The 25,787-nt window shown below is 40.0% G+C and overlaps 1 protein-coding gene across 1 annotated transcript; it reads right to left on the reverse strand.

Moving 5' to 3' along the window:
• Positions 1–11,681: 11,681 nt before the first annotated feature.
• Positions 11,682–23,778, reverse strand: LOC107820636 (coatomer subunit gamma). Its single transcript, XM_075254729.1, has 18 exons — positions 23,512–23,778; positions 21,046–21,143; positions 20,798–20,848; positions 17,767–17,880; positions 17,475–17,675; positions 17,282–17,383; positions 16,514–16,621; positions 16,169–16,402; positions 15,313–15,563; positions 14,984–15,155; positions 14,657–14,812; positions 14,520–14,570; positions 13,712–13,852; positions 13,434–13,631; positions 13,216–13,347; positions 12,912–13,085; positions 12,267–12,506; positions 11,682–12,121 (listed from the first exon to the last, which is right to left on the reverse strand). The coding sequence occupies exons 1-18, from the start codon at positions 23,555–23,557 to the stop codon at positions 11,927–11,929; spliced, it is 2,664 nt and encodes an 887-aa protein (XP_075110830.1). The 5' UTR covers positions 23,558–23,778; the 3' UTR covers positions 11,682–11,926.
• Positions 23,779–25,787: the final 2,009 nt, after the last annotated feature.

Raw genomic sequence — 25,787 nt, forward strand, 5'->3', positions numbered from 1 at the left:
TATTGGTTCAACAAATTCGAATTCGAATTTGTGCTGCATAAGGTCTATGATGTTCACTATTTGTTTGGGGGTTAGGACCTTGGTGGATCTTCCTTATTTTTCTTCAATATATAGAGACTCGAATTTAAGCTTTCAAAAGGATTTAATGTGTAAAAATTTTAAGCTATCAGTGTATTATAACCTTAGCAGATTATCTCTCTTATTTTCAAGTTATTAATTTCTTTTATATAGACAGTTATCTGCATAAAAGTTAAAACTCCTTTTCAAAATAGTCCTTGCTTTTCGTTACCGGTCTTCTAAAGTGTATTTTGATTATGACATCCATTAATCTGATGAATATTCACACAACTTAAGGTCTTTAACCCCCTCCCTCCCTTCACTAAAAACAATAAGGTAGAAGTTTAAACATTGCGATGATCCAAAAAGTCATCACTTGTTTTAAAACGAAATTTTATGTTCTGAGGCCTTGAAAATCTCATTTAGAGTCATCTCGATTTGCATGCGCAGTTCGGGCGCGTAGCCGGAAAGCTTAAATATGAAATTCTGTGAAAACTAATAAGTTTTGATTATAAAATGAGTTAATTTGACTTCGGTCAACATTTTGGGTAAACGTGTTTTGATGGTCCCGGAGGGTCGTAGGAAGATATGGGACTCGGGCGTATGCCCGGAATCGAATTCCGAGGTCCCAAGCCTGAGAAATGAATTTTCAAAGAAAATTATTTTCTGAAATTGTTTAAGGAAATTTGAAATGAAATTTGATTAGAATATGATGGTATCGGGCCCGTATTTTGGTTCCGACGTCCAGTACAGGTCCTATATATGATTTAAGATGTTTTTGTAAACTTTTATGAAAAACGGATGTCATATGACGTGATTCGGACTTAAATCGCAAAGTTGATGTTTAAAGAAGTTTTGAGAAGATTTCATTGATCTCGAGATTTAATTTGATGTTCATGATGTTATTTTGATGATTTGATCACACGAATAAGTCTGTAGGATGTTTTTGAGGTTTGGTGTGCGCTTGGTTTGGAACCCCGAGGGCTCAGGTGAGTTTCGGGTAGGTTCGGGATGTTTTAGACTTAAAATCAGAAGTTGCAGGTCTCTGAATCCGCCAGTGCGATCCGCATAAAAACGTGTGCGACCGCAGAAGGGGGCCAGTGCGGTCCGCGATCGGCTTTGTGCGGTGCGCGGTGGAGGGCAGTGCAGTCCGCGGTCGATTTCGTGCGGAGCACGGTGGAGACCTGTGCGGCCGCAGTCCATTTCGTGCAGTCCGCACAGGGCACTGGACCGCAGTACCTCAGGAAGGCCTGTGCGGTCACAGTCCATTTGTGCGATCCGCACAGGGGGTCTGAGAGGGGTATAAATAGACGAGATTTTCAATTATTTTGCATTTTTCAAAACTCCAAAAATCTAAGAGGCGATTTTTCAAACAACCTTTCTTCTCCAAATCAATTGTAAGTCATTTTTAACTAGTTTTCTTCAATCATTAACATCTTTTAACATGCTTTCAACTTAAAAATCAAAGATTTTCATGGGGAAAATTGAGTGTTTTGGGTAGAACCTAGGTTTTTCAAAATTGAGGATTTGGACCTCGATTTGAGGTCCGATTTCAAAACAAATCATATATTTGGGTTCGTGGGGGAATGTGTAATCGGGTTTGGTTCGAATCTCGGGTTTTGACCATGTGGACCCGGGGCGATTTATTTTTGACTTTTTGGGTAAAACTTTGGAAAACTCATTTTCATGCATTGGGGTTGATTTATTTAGCGTTTATTGATGTAATTAAGTAATTTGTGACTAGATACGAGCGAATTGGCGGTGGAATCAAGGGGTAAAGCTATAATTGAACCATGAGTTGTGTTCATGGCATCGAGGTAAGTGTTTGGTCTAACCTTAGCTTGAGGGATTAGGAGTTGTGTCCTATTTGCTATTTGTTTCTTATTGAGTACGACGTATAGGCATGGTGACGAGTATCTATGCGTTGGTCTCAAGCATGACCGTGAGTCTTATATCGTGATTTTCATGATCTCGTTGTATTATTCATGCCTTGGTGAAGATTTCTATTTGTTGTGTAAAGTTGTGGAAAGAATTGTGACCTATGAACATTGAGGAGCGTTGGCTCCAGTTGTATAACGAATTGTGAAAGTATAAGTGATAATCGAAACTCTAGAGCATTGGCTCGAGTTGTGAAGTGAATTGTGAAGTAAAAGTGAGAAAGAGAAAGAAGTTTGGTTATAGTTGGGTAGTTAGGTGTTGAAACTAGTTGAGTTATAGTTGAGATAGTGAGATGTTGGAACAAGTTTGGTTATGGCTATTTCTCCCTTGCCGGGATGTATATACTTGTACTGTTGAGTTCTCTTGCCGGGATGGTGTAGTCTATTGTTGATCCTTGCCGGGACGGTTAATTATGATTATTGTTAACTGTATATTTGGAACGGGTTGCGCGCTGCAACATTATTAGATATTATATTGGATCGGGTTGTATGCTGCAACAGATATTATATTGGATCGGGTTGCACGCCGTAACAGATATTATATTGGATCGGGTTGCACGCCGCAACAATGTTAAATGATAAGGGATCGGGTTGCGCGCCGCTACAGTATTGTTATTGTATTGTTGTAGACATCGAGTGTTCTTTCATACTTTATTAAGTTTATGATAGAATTGATATGTTTCCCCGACGCATGTTTCACCCTCTATTTTAAACTGTTATTACCTGTTTATATTTCCGCTGTATATTATATAACTGCACAGATTTATCTGGAGTGTGGTCCTAGCCTCGTCACTACCTCGCCGGGATTAGGCCAGACACTTACCAGCACATGAGATCGGTTGTGCTGATGCTACACTCTGCACTTATGTGCAGATACAGGAGCAACGCTTGGTCAGCAGCATTAGGGGAGCCAGCCTTCAGTCCACCGAGATATCGAGGTAGCCTTGCAGGCATCCGCAGGCCCGGCGTCTCCTCTATCTTTATTATGTTCTGTTATCTCTTGTATCCGAAACAGACAGTGCTTCTTTCCTTCAAACAGTTATGTGTAGTGATCTTAGTAGTCCGTGGATATTGTGACACCAGTTTCTGGGTAGAGGCATGTGTTGACTTTTGAAACATTATGGTTTTATATTTATTTAAGACTTCCGCTTAAATCTCATATTCCGCTGTTATTTAGATGTTTATCACTTGTTAATATAAGTTGTAAAAAGGATTAAAACAGAAGAGTTAAAGATTTCTAAGTTCGTGGCTTGCCTAGCTTCTACGAGTAGGCGCCATCACGACTCCCGAGGGTGGGAATTCCGGGTCGTGACAAGTTGGTATCAGAGCTCTAGGTTACATAGGTCTCAAAATTCACAGACAAGCTTAGTAGAGTCTGAGTCGGTACAGAGACGTCTGTATTTATCCCCTAAAGGCTACAGAGTTAGGAAAACATCACATTTGTTCTTTCTCATCGTGCGGTTTTGTTTCTCAATGCTAATTGAACTTCTACTCTGTTCTTTCGCAGATGGCGAGAACATGCGCTTCCTCATCTACCGCTCAATAGCCCGAGCCCCTAGCAGTAGCTCCCACAAGGGGCATAGGGCAAGGCCGTGCCAAAGGCCGAGGTAGGGGTAGAGCTCAGCCCCGAGCAGCAGCCCCAGTAGCGGAGCCTTAGGTTGACTTTGATGACGAGGTTCCGGCCCTAGCAGCTCCGGTGGGCCTAGCTCAGGTCCCAGAGGGGTTTATTGCTGCCCTCGTCCTTCAGGATGCTCTTGTCCTATTAGTGGGCCTCATGGAGAGTGTCACCCGAGTGGGCTTGCTTCCTGTAGCACCAGCCATCTCTCAGGCTGGAGGAGGGGCCCAGACTCCTGCTACTCGCACTCCGAAGCAGGTAGCTCCTCAGATTCAGACTCCAGCAGTTCAGCCAGTTGGAGCAGTTCAGCCGGGTGTGGTAGCTTAGACCGGTGATGGAGCGGCTATGTCTACCGATGCTTTGTGGAGGCTGGATAGGTTTACCAAGCTTTTCACTTCCACTTTTAGCGGTGCATCTACTGAGGATCCCCAGGATTATCTAGACAGATGCCACGAGGTTCTCAGGAACATGGGTATTGTTGAGACCAATGGGGTTGATTTTGCTATATTTCGCTTGTCTGGATCCGCCAAGACTTGGTGGAGGGATTATTGCTTAGCTAGACCAGCCGGATCGCCAGCCTTGACTTGGGAGCAGTTCACACAGCTATTTCTAGAGAAGTTTCTCCCTATTACTCAGCGAGAGGCTTATCGGAGGCAGTTTGAGCGCCTCCAGCAGGGTTCCATGACGGTTACCCAGTATGAGACCAGGTTTATCGACTTAGCTCGCCATACTCTTGTCATACTTCCTACCGAGAGAGAGAGGGTGAGGAAGTTTATTGATGGTCTTATTCAGCTGATTCGCCTTCAGATGGCTAGGGAGGCTGGGAGTGAGATCATTTTTCAGGAGGCGGCCAATGTGGCCCGTAAAGTGGAGATGGTCCTGTCGCAGGGAGGTGGTCATGGGTCGGATAAGAGGCCCCGTCATTCAGGTAGATTCAGTGGTGCCTCGTCTGGAGGCAGAGATTCATATGGTAGAGGCCATCCTCCTAGGCCCTTTCAGTTATCTCTTCAAGTCTCTCACGGCGCTTCAGGTAGCCGTGGTCCGTAGATGCAGTATTCCGATCAGCAGTCCTACAGTGCACCACCGGCTCCTATCAGTGCACCGCCGCTCCATAGTTTTCGGGGTGGTCATTCGGGTTGCCAGGGTCAGTCTCAGTTTCCTCAGCCACAGCACTCAGGTGGATGTTTTGAGTATGGTGAGTATGGTCATATTAGGAGGACTTATTCGAGGGTGGTGGGTACTCAGTCGCAGCAGCAGGGTTCCCACTCTATGGTCCAGGCCCCAAGTGTTCCACAGACCGCCCAGCCAGCTAGAGGTGGGGGTAGAGGTGTTAGAGGTGGAGGCAGAGGATTTAGAGGTGGAGCTCAGGCCGATAGAGGTAGAGGTCAGCCAGCTATAGGCCGTCCCATAGATGGAGCCCAGGGTGGTGGCAGCCCCGATGTTATGCTCTTCCAGCCAGGCCCGAGGCTGAGGCTTCAGATGCGGTTATCACAGGTACTATTCTGGTTTGTGATAGAGATGCTTCAGTGTTATTTGATCCAGGGTCCACCTACTCGTATGTGTCATCTTATTTTGCACCGTATCTGGTTATGCCTAGTGATTCATTGAGTGTTCTCGTTTATGTGTCTACACCGGTGGGTGATTCTATCGTAGTTGATCGATTCCATCGTTCTTGTATTGTGGTGATTGGGGGTCTTGAGACTCGTCTAGATTTGTTGCTTTTAGACATGGTCGATTTCGATGTTATATTGGGGATGGACTGGTTATTACCTTACCACGCTATCTTGGACTGTCATACCAAGACTGTGACCTTAGCTTTACCGGGTATGCTTCGTTTAGAGTGGACAGGGACTCCTGGTCATTTTACCCATAGTGTTATCTCTTATGTGAAGGCTCGACAAATGGTCGAGAAGGGGTGTTTGGCCTATTTGGCATATGTTCGTGATTCTAGTGCCGAGGTTACCTCTATTGATTTTGTGCCCATTGTTCGAGAATTTCCTGATGTTTTCCCTTCAGACCTGCCGGGTATGCCACCCGACAAGGATATTGACTTTTGCATTGATTTGGCTCCGGGCACTCAGCCCATTTTTATCCCACTGTATCGTATGGCCCCGCCTGAGTTAAAAGAGTTGGAGTAGTAGTAGTAAGACTTGCTTGAGAAGGGTTTCATTAGGCTGAGTGTTTTGCCTTGGGGTGCGCCGGTGTTGTTTGTTAAGAAGAAGGACGGATCGATGAGAATGTGTATTGATTATCGGCAGTTGAACAAGGTTACAATCAAGAATAAGTATCCATTGCCGATGATTGATGATTTGTTTGATCAGCTTCAGGGTTCCAGGGTATTTTCGAAGATTGACTTGAGATCTGGCTACCATCAGTTGAGGATTAGGGCATCCGATGTCCCTAAGACAGCTTTCTGCACTTGGTATGAGCATTATGAGTTCTTGGTTATGTCACTCGAGTTGACAAATGCCCCCGCATCTTTTATGGATTTGATGAACCGAGTGTTCAGGCCTTATTTGGATTTGTTCGTGATAGTTTTTATTGATGATATTTTGATATATTCCCGCAGCCGGGAGGAGCACGAGCAGCATCTTAGAGTGGTTCTTCAGACCTTGAGGGATAGTCAGTTATATGCTAAATTCTCGAAGTGTGAGTTCTGGCTGAGTTTAGTTGCATTCCTGTGTCATATTGTGTCAGCAGAGGGTATTCAGGTTGATCCGAAGAAGATTGAGGCAGTCAAGAACTGGCCTAGACCAACATCAGCTACAGAGTTTCGGAGTTTCTTGGGATTAGCAGGCTACTATCGTCGGTTCGTGGAGGGGTATTCATCTATCGCAGCCCCAATGACCAGGTTGACCCAGAAGGGTGCCCAGTTTAGATGGTCGGACGAGTATAAGGCGAGCTTTCAGAAGCTCAAGACAGCTCTGACTACGGCATTGATGTTGGTTTTGCCCACAGGTTTAGGGCCTTATATAGTTTATTGTGATGCTTCTCGTATTGGGCTTGGTGTAGTGTTGATACAGGATGGCAAGGTCATTGCCTATGCTTCGCGGCAGTTGACAATTCATGAGAAGAACTATCCAGTTCATGATTTAGAGTTGGAAGCCATAGTTCGCGCATTGAAGATTTGGAGGCATTATCTGTATGGCGTGGCATGTGAGGTGCTCACGGATCACAAGAGTCTTAAGTATTTGTTCAAGCAAAAAGAGCTGAATTTGAGGCAGTGGAGGTGGTTGGAGTTGTTGAAGGATTATGATATCACTATCTTATATCACCCAGGAAAGGACAATGTGGTGGCCGATGCCTTGAGTAGGAAGTCAGCCAGTATGGGTAGCCTTGCTTATATTCCGGTCGGTGAGAGGCCGCTTGCTTTGGATGTTCAGGCTTTGGCCAATCGGTTCGTGAGGTTGGATATTTCTGAGCCTAGTCGGGTATTAGCTTGCACGGTCGCTCGTTCTTCTTTATTGGAGCGTATCCGTGATCGACAGCATGATGATCCCCATTTGTGCGTCCTTAGAAACACGGTGCAGCGCGGAGGTGCCAAGCAGGTTACCCTAGATGATGATGGAGTTTTGAGATTGCAGGGTCGAGTGTGTGTTCCAAATGTGGATGGACTTCGGGAGTTGATTTTAGAAGAGGCACATAGCTCCCAATACTCTATTCATTTCGGCGCCGCAAAGATGTAGGATTTGCGGCAGAATTATTGGTGGCGGAGAATGAAGAAGGATATTGTTGCATATGTGGCTGTTTAAATTTTCAGCAGGTTAAGTACGAGCATTAAAGGCCTGGTGGTTTATTTCAGAGAATTGAGCTTCCCGAGTGGAAGTGGGAGTGGATCACTATGGACTTTGTTGTTGGACTCCTGCAGACTCGGAGGAAGTTCGACGTAGTATGGGTCATTGTTGATAGGTTGACCAAGTCAGTGTATCTCATTCCTGTGGCAGTCTCCTATTCATCAGAGAGGTTAGCTGAGATCTATATCCAGGAGATTGTTCGTCTTCATGGTGTGCCTGTGTCTATCATTTCGGACCAAGGTACGCAATTTACCTCGCGTTTCTGGAGAGCAGTTCAGCGAGAGTTGGGCACTCAGGTTGAGTTGAGTACAACATTTCATCCTCAGACGGACGGGCAGTCCGAGCGGACTATCCAGATTTTGGAGGATATGCTCCGAGCTTATGTCATTGACTTTGGGGGTTCATGGGATCAGTTCTTGCCTTTAGTAGAGTTTGCCTACAACAACAGCTACCAGTCGAGTATCCAGATGTCTCCTTATGAGGCTTTATATGGTAGGCAGTGTTGATCTCCGGTTGGATGGTTTGAGCCGGGAGAGGCTCGGTTGTTGGGTGCGGATCTAGTCAGGAGGCCTTGGATAAGGTCAGGATTATTCAGGATAGGCTTCGTATAGCTCAGTCCAGGCAAAAGAGTTATGCAGACTGCAAGGTTCGAGATGTGGCTTTTATGGTCGGTGAGCAGATATTGCTCCGAGTGTCGCCCATGAAGGGCGTGATGAGATTTGGGAAGAAGGGCAAGCTTAGCCCTAGATTCATTGGCCCGTTTGAGATTCTTGATTGAGTGGGAGAGGTGGATTATAGACTTGCATTGCCGCCGAGCTTATCAGTCGTGCATCCAGTGTTTCATGTGTCCATGCTCCGGAAATATCACGACGATCCATCCCACGTGTTAGATTTCAGCACTGTCCAGTTGGACAAGGACTTGTCTTATGAGGAGGAGTCGGTCGCTATTCTAGACTGGCAGGTTCGTCAGTTGAGGTCGAAGATTTTTCCTTCTGTTCGTGTTTAGTGGAGAGGTCAGCCTCCTAAGGCATCGACCTGGGAGTCCGAGTCCGATATGCGGAGCCGTTATCCCCATCTTTTCCCCGACTCAGGTACTTCCTTCTCCTGTCCGTTCGAGGATGAACGGTTGTTTTAGAGGTGGAGAATGTGATGACCCACTTGTTTTAAAACGAAATTTTATGTTCTGAGGCCTTGAAAACCTCATTTAGAGTCACCTCGATTTGCGTGCGCAGTCCGAGCGCGTAGCCGGAAAGCTTAAATATGAAATTCTATGAAAACTGATAAGTTTTGATTATAAAATGAGCTAATTTGACTTCGGTCAACGTTTTGGGTAAACGGACCCTGACCAATATTTTGACGGTCCCGGAGGGTCCGTAGGAAAATATGGGACTCGGGCATATGCCCGGAATCGAATTCCGAGGTCCCAAGCCCGATAAATGAATTTTCAAAGAAAATTATTTTCTAAAATTGTTTAAGGAAATTCTAAATGAAATTTGATTAGAATATGATGGTATCGGACCCGTATTTTGGTTTCGGCGCCCAGTATAGGTCCTATATATGATTTAAGATGTTTCTGTGAAATTTTATGAAAAACGGATGTCATATGACGTGATTCGGACTTAAATCGCAAAGTTGATGTTTACAGAGGTTTTGAGAAGATTTCATTGATTTCGAGATTTAATTTGATGTTCATGATGTTATTTTGATGATTTGATTACACGAATAAGTCCGTATGATGTTTTTGAGATTTGGGGTGCGCTTGGTTTGGAACCCCGAGGGCTCGGGTGAGTTTCGGGTAGGTTCGAGATGTTTTAGACTTAAAACCAGAAGTTGCAGATCTCTGAACCCGCCAGTGCGGTCCGCACAAAAACGTGTGCAACCGCGGAATGGGGCCAGTGCGGTCCGCAGTCGGCTTTGTGCGATGCGCGGTGGAGGGCAGTGCGGTCCGCGATCGATTTCATGCAAAGCACGGTGGAGACCTGTGCGCTCGCGGTCCATTTCGTGCGGTCCGCACAGGGCACTGGACCGCAGTACCTCAGGAAGGCCTGTGCGGCCGCAGTCCATTTTGTGCGGTCCGCACAGGGGGTCTGAGAGGGGTATAAATAGGCGAGATTTTCAGTTATTTTGCATTTTCAAAACCCCAAAAATATAAGAGGCGATTTTTCAAACAACCTTTCTTCTCCAAATCAATTTTAAATCGTTTTTAACTAGTTTTCTTCAATCATTAACATCTTTTAACATGATTTCAACTTAAAAATCAAAGATTTTCATGGGGGAAATTGGGCGTTTTGGGTAGAACCTAGGTTTTTCAAAATTGGGGATTTAAACCTCGATTTGAGGTCCGATTTCAAAACAAATCATATATTTGAGTTCGTGGGGGAATGGGTAATCGGGTTTTGGTTCGAACCTCGAGTTTTGACCATGTGGCCCCGGGGGCAATTTTTTTTGACTTTTTGGTTAAAACTTTGGAAAACTCATTTTTCATGCATTGGGGTTGATTCATTTAGTGTTTATTGATGTAATTAAGTGATTTGTGACTAGATATGAGCGAATTGGCGGTGGAATCAAGGGGTAAAGCTATAATTGAACCTTGAGTTGTGTTCGTGGCATCGAGGTAAGTGTTTGGTCTAACCTTAGCTTGAGGGATTAGGAGTTGTGTCCTATTTGCTCTTTGTTTCTTGTTGAGTACAATGTATAGACATGGTGACGAGTATCTATGCGTTAGTGTCAAGCATAACCGTGAGTCCTATATCGTGATTTTCATGATCTCGTTGTATTATTCATGCCTTGGTGAAGATTTCTGTTTGTTGTGTAAAATTGTGGAAAGAATTGTGACCTATGAACATTGAGGAGCGTTGGCTCCAGTTGTATAACGAATTGTGAAAGTATAAGTGATAATCGAAACTCTAGAGCATTGGCTCGAGTTGTGAAGTGAATTGTAAAGTAAAAGTGAGAAAGAGAAGAGATCATTATGTTGCCCCCTTGCCGGGCTATTGTTGAGTTGAGGTTCCTTTGCATTGTGTTCTTAATTGATATTGCGGACGCTTAGGTTGACGATTCTTCGTGTTAGGTGTTGTAACAAGTTTGGTTATAGCTGGGTAGTTAGGTATTGAAACTAGTTGAGTTATAGTTGAGATAGTGAGATGTTGGAACAAGTTTGGTTATGGTTGTTTCTCCCTTGCCGGGACGTATATACTTGTACTGTTGAGTTCCCTTGCCGGGATGGTGTAGTCTATTGTTGATCCCTTGCCGGACGGTTAATTATGATTATTGTTGACTGTATATTTGGAACGGGTTGTGCGCCGTAACATTATTAGATATTATATTGGACCGAGTTGCACGCCGCAACAGATATTATATTGGATCGGGTTGCACGCCGCAACAGTTATATATGTGGATCGGGTCGCACATCGCAACAATGTTAAATGATAAGGGATCGGGTTGTGCGCCGCAACAATATTGTTATTGTATTGTTGTAGACATTGAGTGTTCTTTCATACTTTATTAAGTTTATGATAGAATTGATATGTTTCCCCGAAGCATGTTTCCCCCTCACTTTTAAACTGTTATTACCTGTTTATATTTTCGCTGTATATTATATAACTGCACAGATGTATCTGGAGTCTGGTCCTAGCCTCATCACTACCTCGCCGCGGTTAGGCCAGACACTTACCAGCACATGGGGTCGGTTGTGCTGATGCTACACTCTGCAGTTATGTGCAGATACAGGAGCAGCGCTTGGTCAGCAACATTAAGGGAGCCAACCTTCAGTCCACCGAGATACGAGGTAGCCTTGCAGGCGTCCGCAGGCCCGACATCTCCTCTATTTTCTATTATGTTCTGTTATCTCTTGTATCCGAAACAAACAGTGCTTTTTTCCTTCAAACAGTTATGTGTAGTGATCTTAGTAGTCCGTGGATATTGTGATATCAGTTTTTGGGTAGAGGCATGTGTTGACTTTCGAAACATTGTGGTTTTATATTTATTTAAGACTTCCGCTTAAATCTCATATTCCGCTATTTAGATGTTTATCACTTGTTAATATAAGTTGTAAAAAGAATTAAAACAGAAGAGTTAAAGATTTCTAAGTTCGTGGCTTGCCTAGCTTCTACGAGTAGACGCCATCACGACTCCCGAGGGTGGGAATTCCGAGTCGTGACAAACATCGTGCCAACTCGAACCCAATTCCGTGTAATTTGAGGATATTAATTTTCCCACAAAGCAAAGGAAGAGTGAATGCCAAAATTCAGAATGAGTAGAAATGTGCTGAATGCTAAGTTTCAGGCTTGGGAAAACTGCTCTAGAAATCACTTTAGCATAGTAGAGTTGGATAAACTACAATAATCAACTCCTGTTTCCAAAATAGACTACTAGTCATATAAATGAATGAATTCCCATAACTCGTCAAAGAGTATCTCGCAGTTCTCACAGAGCCTATTGACTTTTGACTTTGTCAAAATCCCACCACAGAATCACCTGAGGACTACTTAACAACTAGTATCTCTCGGTCGATGTAAAGAAACCTAGCCGCTTGCAACAACTTCATGAATTGCATCACTTACAGATATATCTTCTGACCTAACAGCCAGCTTCATTGCAACCTCCTTTGCCCCATCCAATCCAAATGATAACCGAACAAGTACCTTTACGCTGCCAATGTATACACCAGATAATAAACATGTGTGCGATCTTGAGTTGCTTGGGACTACCTCAGTGCCCTGCAGAAACATCAGATACTATTTCAGCTTCCAAATCATGCAGAATTGCCTGCAAATATTTGACTAAAATGCAATACGGTATTCAACAAAACAGTATCTCCTGCTCGTAAAAAGGAGTTTTAACAAAGTGTTCAAGTTGATAAACCTCGCAAGGTTGCATGCCAAGAAGGTTAATGACTGCATTTACTGCTTCAGTCAGGCTTTCCCTTGGGCCAAGACCATATTCATCTACGCGTTCACAATCTGGTCCCAAGCTCTCCCATGCATTCCTAAAATTGGAGACTCCCAATTTCAGCATGTAATCTGCAGTGACAACCTCAAGGTCTTCTAGTTGGTATTCATCTTCAACACCATCATCTTCAGCCTCACCAGTGGTTGGATCAACCTGGTGGATCATCAAATTCATTAACATTACACCTTTGCATTTAACCAAGATTAAGAATAAATATGAGCAGTATACCATCCAACATTTCATTTTAAATCAAAACTAAGACAATCTTGGGAAGCAGTAATATGCAGAGGAGATAAAATGCTAAATCGGCAAGGTTTCGAGGATACATGAAAAACATTGAAACCATTTCCCATGTCTAGTAAAGGTCTCAACAAATGACCACAGCCCAAAGGATATCCAAAATAATGCCAGATATGTTATATACAGATAATAAAAGACACTATGTACTTTATGTACAAGTATCATAACCCTGAAAAGTAAATCATTAGTCGTCTCCCAAGTTATACATAGATTCCATAACACAATTTTTGAAGGTAATAGTTCTCATGAGAAGTATACCTCTTTAACAATGAATCTTAGTGTGTTCGAGAATTTCCCAACAGCAGGGACTCCTTCAGGTTTCTCAAAAGCCACAAATGTCTGCCCTGGAGTATCATATGGAAGAGACTTGAGAGGTTTGGATGCTATTTCAGAAAATTCCTCAGCTTCAGACGGATCCACAATAACAGAGACCTGGCAGGGAAAACATTGTTTGGATGAATAAGTGGGCCAAACATCAAAATGCAAGAAACTCTTCAAAGAATCTTAGAATAATAAGCAGATCACTTCAAAATGCAAGAAATTCCTAGGAAAAAATCATTACATTTTCCAACAATTGCTCAGGAATGGTATTGGTGCAGTTGTACTGGAACACTACATGACTATCAAAAATGTGCTTCACGACATTAACTGCATACTCTGTTTCAGCTTCTGTGAGCTCCACTGGCGCCGATGACTGAAACACGAGATAAAGAAAATTACTCACTGAGACAGCTGAGAAAGACATTAGAAAATAAACGACAAGAAAAAACAATGAGGAACCTTGAAAAGCTTCCCATAGCTAGCGAATTCTGGGATAGAGGACAGTAATCTTTCATATGAATCAACAGTAGAGGTGGGGCCGACAGGTGGAGCACCCAAACCAGTTGGCTTTTTACCCGGTGCTTTCTTCTCTGCCAAAGGCTGAGATTTAACTTCCTTGGGAACAGAAAAAATATCAAACGCCTCCTCTGATGGCTCCTGCAGCCATTTAAGCAAAATAATCAGATAACCAATAATAAAAGAACCAGAGGTCAAGAAAATTAAGAGAAGATACACACATAGTTCTTTAAACTTGTCTCCAGATTGGTTAGAGGGACACCGAGTGACCCGAATAGGAACTCTTTCACCTCATCATCAGTTTCAACAACTGCACCATCACCTCCAAGGGTATTCAAATACAGTGTTGCCCTATCGCGAACCTGCCAAAAGATTGCCACTCACAAGCTTAAAGGAATAACAATAATGGTAGAAATTTTCTTTTCTTTTACCAGCAATATTAACACATAAGAAACAGGTAGTGGAGGCTTTAAAGCTCTACACATTACGCAACATCACAGCTCTACACATGACGCAACATCACATTTCTGACAAGAGCCTTTGCATATATAATAGTTCAATTTAAATGCAATTACTTCTTATATTAGATATGAAGCTGCTCCATGCTATGAGAGATAAACAGCATACTTTGATACCACAGTCAAAACCCATACCCCCAGGAACATGGAAAATACACCCAATTACACATTTGAACCAAAAAAAAAAAACACCTTACAATTTCCAAAGGAAACATTAATGGATGGGAGGGCCAGGAGGAACTTAATAGGAAGGATAGGGACTTTATACATGTTCAGTTAGGAAAGCACATTGTTTATAATTTAAAGTCAAATACTTTGCAATCTGAATGGGATCCTGAACAAGGAAAAAAGAAAAAATAGCAAATAATTTCTCATATGTGATTCAAGAAGTTTCACTAATCAAAGATATGTTCTCAGAACTATCATGAAAAAGAAAAAGGACAAAGGAGAATCATCAATAATATAAACAAAATCATTAAAAAACTAAAATATGTAAAACATCATGACTAACCTCATCATCACCGTCGAATAGGCAACGTTTCAATAGCACAAATATACGGGGCTGCAGCATATTAGAGCAAACGTTTTATCAAGAGTCAAAATGTGGCATTCGGTCATGACACAAAGGAAAACAGAGAGCAACCCTACCTTCAATGAATCAACCAAGGCACCAAACTTAGCTAAGGTGCTCACTGCACTGGCCCGAACTGTTGCATTCTCAAGTATAACTCTATTGTATATATATCGTATGTACTTACTGGGGTCTGATGTCTTAGGTCCTTCATTTCCAAGAAAATGTAGTATCTATAGATACATAAAAGGAGATAAATAAATAGATTATCTCATAAGCTGAGAGAGAGAGAGAGAGAGAGAGAGAGAGAGAGAGAGAGAGAGAGAGAGAAAAGGTTCAGCAAAACAATTTAGATTAACAAGAAAACCATGAACAATGGAGATTGAATGGAGAAGCCAAATAACCTGAGTAGAAAGGTATGTAAATTCACAGTCCTCAATAAATTCACACAAGTGAAGCAGCCCACTTTCTTTAGCATCTGGAATGTCTCTGATCAGGATCACAATTGAGTCAACAATAGCCTTTTTGTACTCAAATCCTCCTTCTTCCCTCAAAATATTGCTTAAGAAATTCATCCTACAATATGAAAGAATTAGCAAACATTCAATTCCAGAAGTTAAACAAAAAAAGTATTATATTTGTTTTGGAGGCTTTTCTTGGCGGATCTATGGAACCAAAAAAGTTCATGTAGGAGTATTTATATGCACTTCCTTAAAAGTCCATGATTACTCACAAAGATCTGTACTTCAGGGGAAACTTCAAACACAATGATCTAATGGCTTCCACCACAACAATCTTGAACTCATCACCAATGTCGGACATAAAATTAGTTATCTGCTTCATCAAACGATCAACACTTGATTCATTGCCGGTCTTAAGAAGAGTCGTTATGGCAAGAGTTGCTATGCTCCTATTCTGATCAGAAATCAAGCTCTCCATATCTATGTTGCAGTTTGTCACAGCCATAGGATGTGTCATTGCCACCTGCACACAGTTCAAATTCCTAATCCTTCTGCTTCAATTACAGAAAGCACAAAAAGGGTTTAAACTATTATAGAATCAAATAGGAGAAAACAAGCATTTCTATTTTCTTGCACAAAGTATTACTCCCTCCATCCAATGATGGCGCTTGACTGGACACGGAGTTTGAAAAGTTAATTTGATTTATGTAGTATATTAAGAGTACTGGAAAAAAGTATTGAAGTAACAACTGAAAAGTTAGTTTGATGGATAAACAATAATAAAAGAATTTGAAGTCTTAAAAGTTGCATAGAATAATATTATTAGTAGAATAGTGTCAAATGTCTCAAAATAGAGAAGGTGCTATATTAAAATTGGGATTAAGAGGGATGAGGGGCCAACCACTTGGTCCCACTTTCAGTCGCATACAAAAACAATAATCTTTCATTGCCAAAGGGGAATTCTGGTATTTGTACAGATAAACACGCTGAGTTATCCCAAAAGGAAAAACATGGGTTAGTTTGTATCATTCATTGGCATAAGCATAACTACTTAACCAAAACACAATTACCGCATGGCCAACTATTCACAATAGAGCTTGCAGACCAATGAAAGTACAGATGAATCACCTTATTCAAGGTTCGAACAGCAGCAAACCTAAGAACTGGCTTGGAAGAGCTTAAAAAGAGCTGTAGAACAGTGATTGCAGGAGTTAATTCTCGACTAGTCACACCACTAAGCTCTGTGATTGCCCTGGCAGCTTCAAAAATAACCATTTCTGCTTTGTGACGTAGGCAACCCTCTAGATAGTCATAGAATGGCCTATCCCCTGTTTGATTACTCATGGCAGCCTCTCTTATAACCTGAATAGATATAAAATCCCAATTCTTAGTAAAATCTCATACTATAGTAGAAGTCCAATGAAGTTATGATGTTAAATCTCAAAAATTAGAAATGAAAGAAAAAGAAGGCACCTGACTAGTATAACGAATCAAGAGGCATTGAGCTAGAGGTGAGCGAACAGTTCCTCTTGTCAAACTGGTAACAAGCTTGCTCACAGCTAAACGGTCATTTTGCCTTATCTGTATATTTTGAAATAAAACATATCAGTGCATGCAAAATGTTACTTATTCAGGATCCTTTTGGAGAAATGACGTGGGATACCACAATCTCTAACAACTTAATGTAAGAACAAAACTGAGCAGATGAAAAGAAACATTAATTCTGAAATGCAACGAGATTCTACTGCTAACAGTCGGGAGTGGGTGGGGGTGGAAGAGCAGGATTTTAGCCAGTTGTAACTGAAAACAAATTATAAAGAAAAGTGATTCACCATATTCTTTAAGAGCTCATAACATGGTGCGGTGCTCGGATCCTCTCTAATCTCTTACAACCCACCCACCCACCCACATATATATTGGGAAAATACGTTAAAAAAAAAACCCATAGACTATACTCGTTTTGCTAGTTTCATACTTAAAATATGTGATGTTCACAGTATCCCCTGAACTATAATTTCTCCTACTTAAGACTGAACACCCCATAGTTTAAGTATGAAAGTAGCAAAACGGATATGGTTTAGGGGTTTGTAATGTATTTTCCCGTATACATTTGAGGACCAACTCTTTTTTTATAATTCGTACACAAGAATTTAGTAATCACATGAAAAGAAAGGATTGATGATAAAAGACAAATTCTCGAAAAGATTAGCAAATTACTTGATTAACCATGAGTGCTCATACCTGGTGCAGCAGCGCCAGTGCATGGAATTGAACGAGAGCTGCCCTTGACTGAACAGCTTCTTGGACCTCATTGCTCCATCTTTTCACAATCTCCGGGTTTGTCTGGGAAAGTCATAAACAAAGAAGATTTTCAAGAAGCTACCACCAAACAAGCAACCAAAGGAAAGAGGATTCTTCAAAATTCTGGGAGTACCTGAAGCAAATGGATTCCACTAACAAGGGCAGCACTTGCAACAACAGGGTTTTTGTCAACAATCGCTTGTTTCAAGTATCTCTCAATTTGTGTGAGAAGAGTCCCATCTGTGATTCGGCAGAGGACTCGAATAGCATTTGCACGATACATATCTGTACTGCTATTCATGTCCTTCATAAGAGAGCTAGTAACGATGATCACCTTTTGGAGCAAAAAGAAATGAAAAGTTATTCTCATCCACAGAATAAGTAGAACTTTACAAATCAACACAGGAGATCAACTAGGATCTTACCTCATCAGCTGAGGGAGAAAGCTCTTTTATCATCAAGTATACCATTCTCCTTAGACCAAGATCCTTTGACTGAAAGAGTTTTGTGACAGCAAAGAACACTTCTGTAGCTTCAACCTACAAATTAAAACAAACTAAGGAAATGAGCTCTCATGATGAAAAAGAGACAATGTACTCAAAGTGCCACAAAGACCTTGTATAAGGACAAGATAATTTGGTGGTTTTTTTACATAAAAAAGCAGCAAGAAAAGAAGCTTCATAAAAAGAGACATAGGAGCTAATTCGTACGCGGGATTAAGGTCCATGCAAATTAGTCAGATCTCGTCCCCCGTTTGAATTACCTCCCGGAATTAAACATACTTTTAAATTGAGGTAACACCCGATCCTTCAAGAGAGATCACGATCAGGAATATCTTGAATAAGGAATGATATTGTGTCCCTCACATTTTATAATAAGGAAGCTTTGTTCCATTCTCTTCTACTCAACCCCTACCTCCAAACAAGGCAATCATCTCTTCTCTCAAATCTCCTCCTTTTTTACTATCCCACTGGCAACAAACATCTCCTTTAGCACGTCAGTTTGTCTCCCATCTTATGCACAAGTGACTTCCCCTCTTCTATTGCACCTCATTTATCGTGAGCTTACTCCCCATTACCTCTTCCGCCTCCCCCCTGTCCAACAATTTGATAGGTTTCCTATTCTAGTAGAAATATGTAGATGATATATTGGTGGGGTGGGGGGGTGGGGGGGATATACCCTGAACATAAGTAGGTGTACCTGCAATGCAAGTGGTACTTGATTAGGGTAGAGAGGCTTATTTCAAACGAGGCCCTCACAATAAGAAGAATAACTAGTTATTTAAAAGTAAAGGTTTTTTTTTTTTGTTTTATGAATTCTACAACTCTCTACTTAGCCACATCTCTTCTATTGGTTTTTCTTTCATTCAATCATTAATTCTTTGATAGCTTAAACTAGACTCCAATTTGGAAATAGGTTTTTCACCTTAATAAAAATAGACCAAGGACACGATGAAACGGTTAATATCTACTTAGTCTCATATGAGAGTCTAATCTCCTTATAAAAAAATGAAAGACTAATCTCCTTATTATATTACTTTGAAAAATGTAGGGGGTCAGATTTAGCATTTAGGCTGCTTTTCTTCGACTGTGGGGTTGCATTAACAGGTACTATGAACCCCCCCCCCCCATCCCACACATCTAACTAAGAGCAATTAACCGGTTCTTAAAAAAGTTTTTCATTTGTTGAGCAGAGTATAGTTCACTTCCCCTTTTTCTATAGCTTCTTTCCACCACAAAGCCGCCAATCTAGTTTCCCGTCCCCTCTCCCACTTAGAAACCCTACGACAAACTCCCATATTGCGTCTTCCTCCTAAGTTTTTAAATTTTTTCTATTTGTGATTTCTCCATCTTTTCAGGCTCTATTTTCTAATAATTAAAAAAAAAAGACTTTCTTCTTGTATTCATATTCAATTGAATTATTTTGTTTCATGTAATTTTTAATTTTATTGGTTATTTAACTTTTTCTTAGATTTTTGTCTTACATCAACCAATGTTTTTTTTTAGGAATGGACATGTTATTATGGAACAAATATTAATGGATAGAATAAAAAACTAATTGAATTCCTCCATTACCAAAAACCATTAGGTAATTCTAACTCTTTCTATTGCAAAACACTATTATAGTTTGTTTCAGTTATTATTTTGCATTGGGCAATTTTAATTCTTTTTATTGCAAAACTCTGTTATTGTTTGTTTAAATTATTATTTCTTATATAATTTTTTTTTACAAAGTATAATAGAGTTTTACGAAATTAAAAGTATTAAACCCCCGAAAAGGTTTTTTTTTGGTACTAGAGGAATCAATCCGGCTACATAGAGAAAGGCTAGAACAATATTAATGGTAACATATCTGTTCATTAATCTTATATACTGAAGCCCCACGTATAATAGGACATCCTCTAATTGATCTTGCACTAATGCAATGACAAGAATAATAGTTCCAAGTATAATTCCCCCATAATTATTCAATCCATGACGGATATCTAACATTATCCTATCCGGAGTACCAAATGTCTCTAACACAAATATATCTACATACGTCAAAACAAGTATTCATGCCACTGGCAAATGGCATTGTTAAAAATATTAGGAGAGGAAACATACACTAGAAAGAAACTGGTACAGTTCTAAATTTTAGGCACATAAATGAAGGAGAACTTGGTAAATATTTAGAGGAACCTACTTTTTTGCAATATCAGCACACTTATTGACTAAATTATCTATCTGATTGAGAATCTACAAATTTTTTACATATATGCACTTTATGCCCCATTTTGAACGGCCAATCTATGAGTTCAAAATTTATATTTTTTCTTGAAAAGCGGGAAATTGGGCAAGATCCACGGAAGTCAGTAGCACATTACATATTCAATTTTTTTTTTTAAAACTAAAATATGATTACACACTATCTCACGTAAAGGCATTGAGACTTTTCAGACTCTAGCTTACCAGGTCTAAGACAAAGTACACAATAGTCATTTTAACAAGAAATGATCTTGATACAGGCTGTATGTGACACACTGTTACAAACATCCTTCACTCTAGCTGCCATGTTTTAAGCTAAATGCAAAATGTGGTCTTTCATCGAGCTTACGTAATGATTTTGAGCGATGAATGGAGTTAAAACCATCTAGAGATCGATAGATATAATAAGCAGATACGAACTTCTGTTTGTGGCCGCATAAATCGAGATAAAATATAAGCTACACTAGAAGGTGAAAAGTGAAATAGAATAATGTTGTGCAATATCCAATATATTTTTCCACTATCTAGAAATTTGCTTTGTGACTTAATTCTCATAAAAAAAGTGGTCTAGCGTGAGCTGTGATGTCACATACTTCTTTTTCTTTCTGCTTAATAGTAACAACTTAATGTAGAATTTATCAAAAGAAAATAGTTGAGAAAAAGAGAATAGATGCTTCACTGCGAAAGCAGAATTAGCTTAGAAACTAACCTTTGTAAACGTCTCACCCTGATTCAAAAGATACAGAAGCTTTGTAATGACCTGGAAAACCCCGAAAATAAAGGAAGCGCTAACAAGTTAGTCTAAGTAAATTAACATGACATAAAATCTACAAGAGTTATAATTTCCATGGCAGAATCCGAAAACAAAGATAACAATAGAACAGACATGACATAAAATCTACAAAAGTTATAATTTGCATGGCAGAATCCGAAAACAAAGATAACAATAGAACATACCTGTGAGCATCTGCGTGCATCCAATTGCGGATCATTGAAAACCCTAGCTTCCTGAAGCACAGCCCCCTTCTCAATCCCCATAAACGGAGAGTACTCCGCTGCATTGTTATATAAATCCAATATGAAATGCTCTTTGACTACGAACGAAGTAAGTTCCTCCTACTAGCCAATGACTACATCACATAGATCTAGCAAAAAGCACTATTCTGGAGAGTTTTGAAAATGACACATTAAATGAACCACAAACAGTTAGCTTCCCCAACATTTTCACACTAAACCAACAAATGAGCAATTTCAACTCAATCAGCCAACTAAACCTCAATCCTGAATTAGTCAGATTCTATTATATCAATCATCTTTATCCACTCGGCTCTATTCAGGTATATATCCATAAGCGAGTGAGTTCTAGAAGTAAAAAGCGCAAAGAGAAATAAGGTCTATGAAGCTTTAAGCGAAAAGCAAAAAGTAAAGCACGCTGCACGTTTCTTTGAAGTGAAGCACACAATTTACAGAAAATTAAAAGCACCAAACAAATACTCCCCCCATTTCAATTTATGTAGCATAGTTTGACTAGGCACGTATTTTAAGAAAGAAAGTAAGACTTATGAACCTTATGATTATAGGCATGTCATAATATTTGTGTGGCTATAAAACTTTTGAGACTTGTGGTCTTTTTTTTTTTTTAAAGATAATCGTGGTGTCCGAGTCAGCTTGTGCGCGCCTCGACTAACTCCACCGGAAAATTGCTACCTCCTACCAGCAACAGATAGCAGGTAACTCTATCTATCAAGGCTTGGACAGATGAGAACAAATCACCTGCCTCAACTGGGATTTGAACCTGAGACCCCATGGTACTCACCCACTTCATTGACCACTAGGCCAGACCCTAGGATGCTTTGAAACTTGTAGTCTTAAACATGCCATAACATTTGTGTGGCTATAAAAGCTTGTCATTAAGGTTAAAATGAGAAGTTTAAGTTAGATTGATTCCAACTTTAGAAAGTTGTCATTATTTTTGGAACGAACTAAAAAAGAAAATGGTGTCACATATACTGGAATGGGAGGAGTATGAATTATGGTACTATAATAATAAATTACAATAACAATAATTAACTTCGGCATCGATTATACAATGATGCCGAGATCGGTCCAACTCCTCAAAGTTAAGATTTAAAGAACCAGCCCTTTTTTGTTTGGATCATTGAGCGTGTCGTTGTTCGAAGCGCATGGCTATGAAGCAATAACCTTCCGCTTCGCAGCGACGAAGCGATTGGCTTCATCAACACTGTCGTAAGCTCTTTTCAAGAATCAAATCACGTCTGTTTCACTCAAATCTTCAATAAGTTAGATGAGTAGCTTTTCAACTCGTCAATCCCTCAATCCCTCAATCCCATATCAGTTCGCCTAAGCTATATGAACCACCGAGTCCATTCCGTTGAATTACTTTTTAGTAGGAACTTTTTTACGCGAAAAGCTATTATGTCGATTCTTCTCAAAACAGTGACAACAGATCTCCATATGCCATTATTTACAAAACTTAGTGAGCAGTGCCAAATTTTCTACAGATTGCTTCTTTCAACTCATTTACAGTCGATGTGCCTATGGTGCCAGTTCATATGAATCTACACAGTTCGTTCCGCTCTATTCAGGTATATCTAATTCCAACACTAAAAAATGTTCAATACTGAATTCTAACTGATTTGCACATTGCATCAACGATACACGGTTATCAGAAAGACTATCAGTGGTCGTCTATTGATGCAGGGCTTTACCTTCTAGTTGTACTATACCAGCCATCTATTTCGTATCCTGTATTTCATATTTCGTATCTCTTATATATTGTTGTTATTTTATTACGCATTTTTATGGTATTAATATATTATCTCCTATTGCTTTTTTTGAGCCGAGGGTCTCCTGGAAACAGCCTCTCTACCCTTCGGGGTAGGGGTAAGGTCTGCGTACATATTACCCTCCCCAGACCCCATTTGTGGGATTATACTGGGTTGTTGTTGTTGTTGTTGTTGTTGTATTAAAGGATATAAGGTTATCAGAAAGAAAAAAGGTAAAAAGGCTAGTAACAGCAGCTGATTACTAACAGATCAACTATAATCAGACTCATTTTCATCCAGAAAACATAAAGTGAATGAAGCATTAAATCACAATGCAGATCTATAGGAAGCCTGCAAGGACAAATACAGTCGTAAAAGAAGCGGATCAATTCGCATCAAAACCACCGAGAAATTCAAAGAAGATCAAACATAAACTTGCCGCCATATAAATGCTAACGCGGTGGAAACTTCAACCCATAAATCCTAAAAGATTGACAGTAATGAGACTCGATATTCACTGGAACACATAATATTAAGAAGAAGCTAAAAAAATGCAGATCTAAAGCGTCGTAAAACAGCAATACGTGGATAATTATATGTTAAGACTGTAAAAACTTGAGAATTCAAAAATTCGTACCTTCGTCATCGCGATCGTCGTCTTTCTTCAGGAGAGGCTGAGCCATTTTTCAACGAGAGGAATTGCAGAGAGATGATGTGAGTATTCACCAAGGAAGGTGAAGGTGAAGGCGAGATTATTAGATTAATCTCTATAATATACAGTCTCACTGTATTTATATGGTGAGTAGTGAGGTCGAAAATTTTGATCTCTGAAGCTCTCGGTGTGCGAGCGCCGAGGTGAGTTAGGAGACGGGTCAATTGGATCTACTGTAACCAAAAGAGGGCCATTTCCACAAATAGCCACTTTAAGTTTCTCTTTAAAACATGACCACAAATTAAAATTGAGTGCAATTTTAATCATTTATAACCATAGTCGTCTTGGTGATTTATTTACCCGTAAAACGGTACAGTTTAATTTATACGTGATTTCTAGACAAGTAAACTAGTTGATCCTGAAAATAATAAAATAAGTAAAAAACTATGCAATACTTAGCCTTAGAATGTAGACGAAACAACAGAGATGACAGTTCCGGAACAATGTTTCCAGGCATAGCAAAGATGAAATCAAAAATCAAGAAAGTAAAATTGTATTAAGCTTTGTATAGAATGTAGTGTTAGTTTGCCAGAAAATTCGTCTCCTTTACAATAATAACTAAGCTCACTATTTATAGATATGTCTAGGGAAGAAGGTCCTAAGATCGTGCCCTCCTTTAATGTCAATTATGAGGATCATTGATGAAGATGTTGTTACACTCCATGTTTTCGTACGTAAAAGTACGCCATAATAAATTGATATAAGCTCGGAAATGAGATGTTACATCCGACATTTTTGTACGTTAAAGTTTCGTCGTAAGTTAATCAACGTAAGTTCGGGAATGAGATTATTTGGGATTATAAGTATCATGCTATTTCAAACAAGTGACAAGTAAACTCATGAAGGTCAGAGGGTAAGCAAATTGAAAAAAATGAGTTCCATCGAAGCTTGACATTTTCGGATTAATACGGTCCGAGCTATAATACCGGGTATTTATGGATTAATGCCATACAAGGTACCACATGACCATGATAGTAAGGTGTATAAAGTATGTTAAAAGTGAGTATTATTTAAGTAATTTGAGATAATTCTTAATATGTGGGTAATTGGTTAATTATTAGATTAGTGGAGGACTAACAAGTTAATTAAGGAAATGAGCGAATAATTTTGGATAAGCCAACCCTCCCTCCCCCCAAACGTGGCAGCACACTAGCCCAAATAGTTGACTCTTACTCAATTTAGCAAGGTGCCACATTTAAGGAAACTTGTAGGCTTGCTCATCTTGCAGATGGGGCCCACCCCTACAATAAGAAACTCTCAAATTAACAAAGATAGGGAATGGAGAACATGATTTCTTTAGCAAGGAAAGCTAGACGAAATTGTGATCAAATTCACAAAAATGGAGATGTTTTACATCTACCAAGTAACGATCTTCAGCTTCATGCGAAGTTATACGACGTAATAGTAATAAGACTTGCAATTCTAAAGAAGCTCAGTATAATCTTTCTCAAGAACATCATACGGATATTTCCCTTTCGATCAGCAGTAACGTGTATTATCACAAAAGACGTGTGTTAGAGGGATTGTCAAGAAAATTGGCTCAAGTATGTTAAGGCTATCCCTTCTTTCCTTTTGGCATGATCCATACGATACAAACGAAATAAGTAAATGAACAACTTCCATAAATAACTCTACTCATAGAAATACTAGAGATGTATATGTTCTTGATTCCCATGTGTCCTATTATTCTATCATCTATTCATGGGTCTCAGAAAAATACGTAAGTTGAAAAAAAGTTTACTTTATGATATTAATCAAAAGCATAATAGTTTTATGATGTTCCAAAAGATTTTATTGATGTACTTCTCATGCATTATATTCATTTATACATGTATATTGACCCATGACCAGATGACGTTATATACGCGTATATATGTAAATTATATGTATATGGGATATGAGAAAAGGTTACGACGTTATATATGCATCACCACCTGATCAGCTAGTATACGTTGATGATTTGCCCACAGTGGCCGAGATGATATGATGGAATGTCCTCAGAGGTTTGATGATGTTATGAACGTATATACCCATGCATGGTATGACATTTATATGCATATGCATGACATTTTAAATATTAAAGGATTCACAGAGTTATTCAGACTTACGTGTCTAGTCTTTTACTCCATGTTTCTCACATGTCTATTATTTACTGATTTTTATTCCTTACATACTCGATACATTATTTGTACTGACGTCCT

Source organism: Nicotiana tabacum, chromosome 6 (genome assembly GCF_000715075.1).
Source record: "Nicotiana tabacum cultivar K326 chromosome 6, ASM71507v2, whole genome shotgun sequence".
Taxonomy (NCBI): domain Eukaryota; kingdom Viridiplantae; phylum Streptophyta; class Magnoliopsida; order Solanales; family Solanaceae; genus Nicotiana; species Nicotiana tabacum.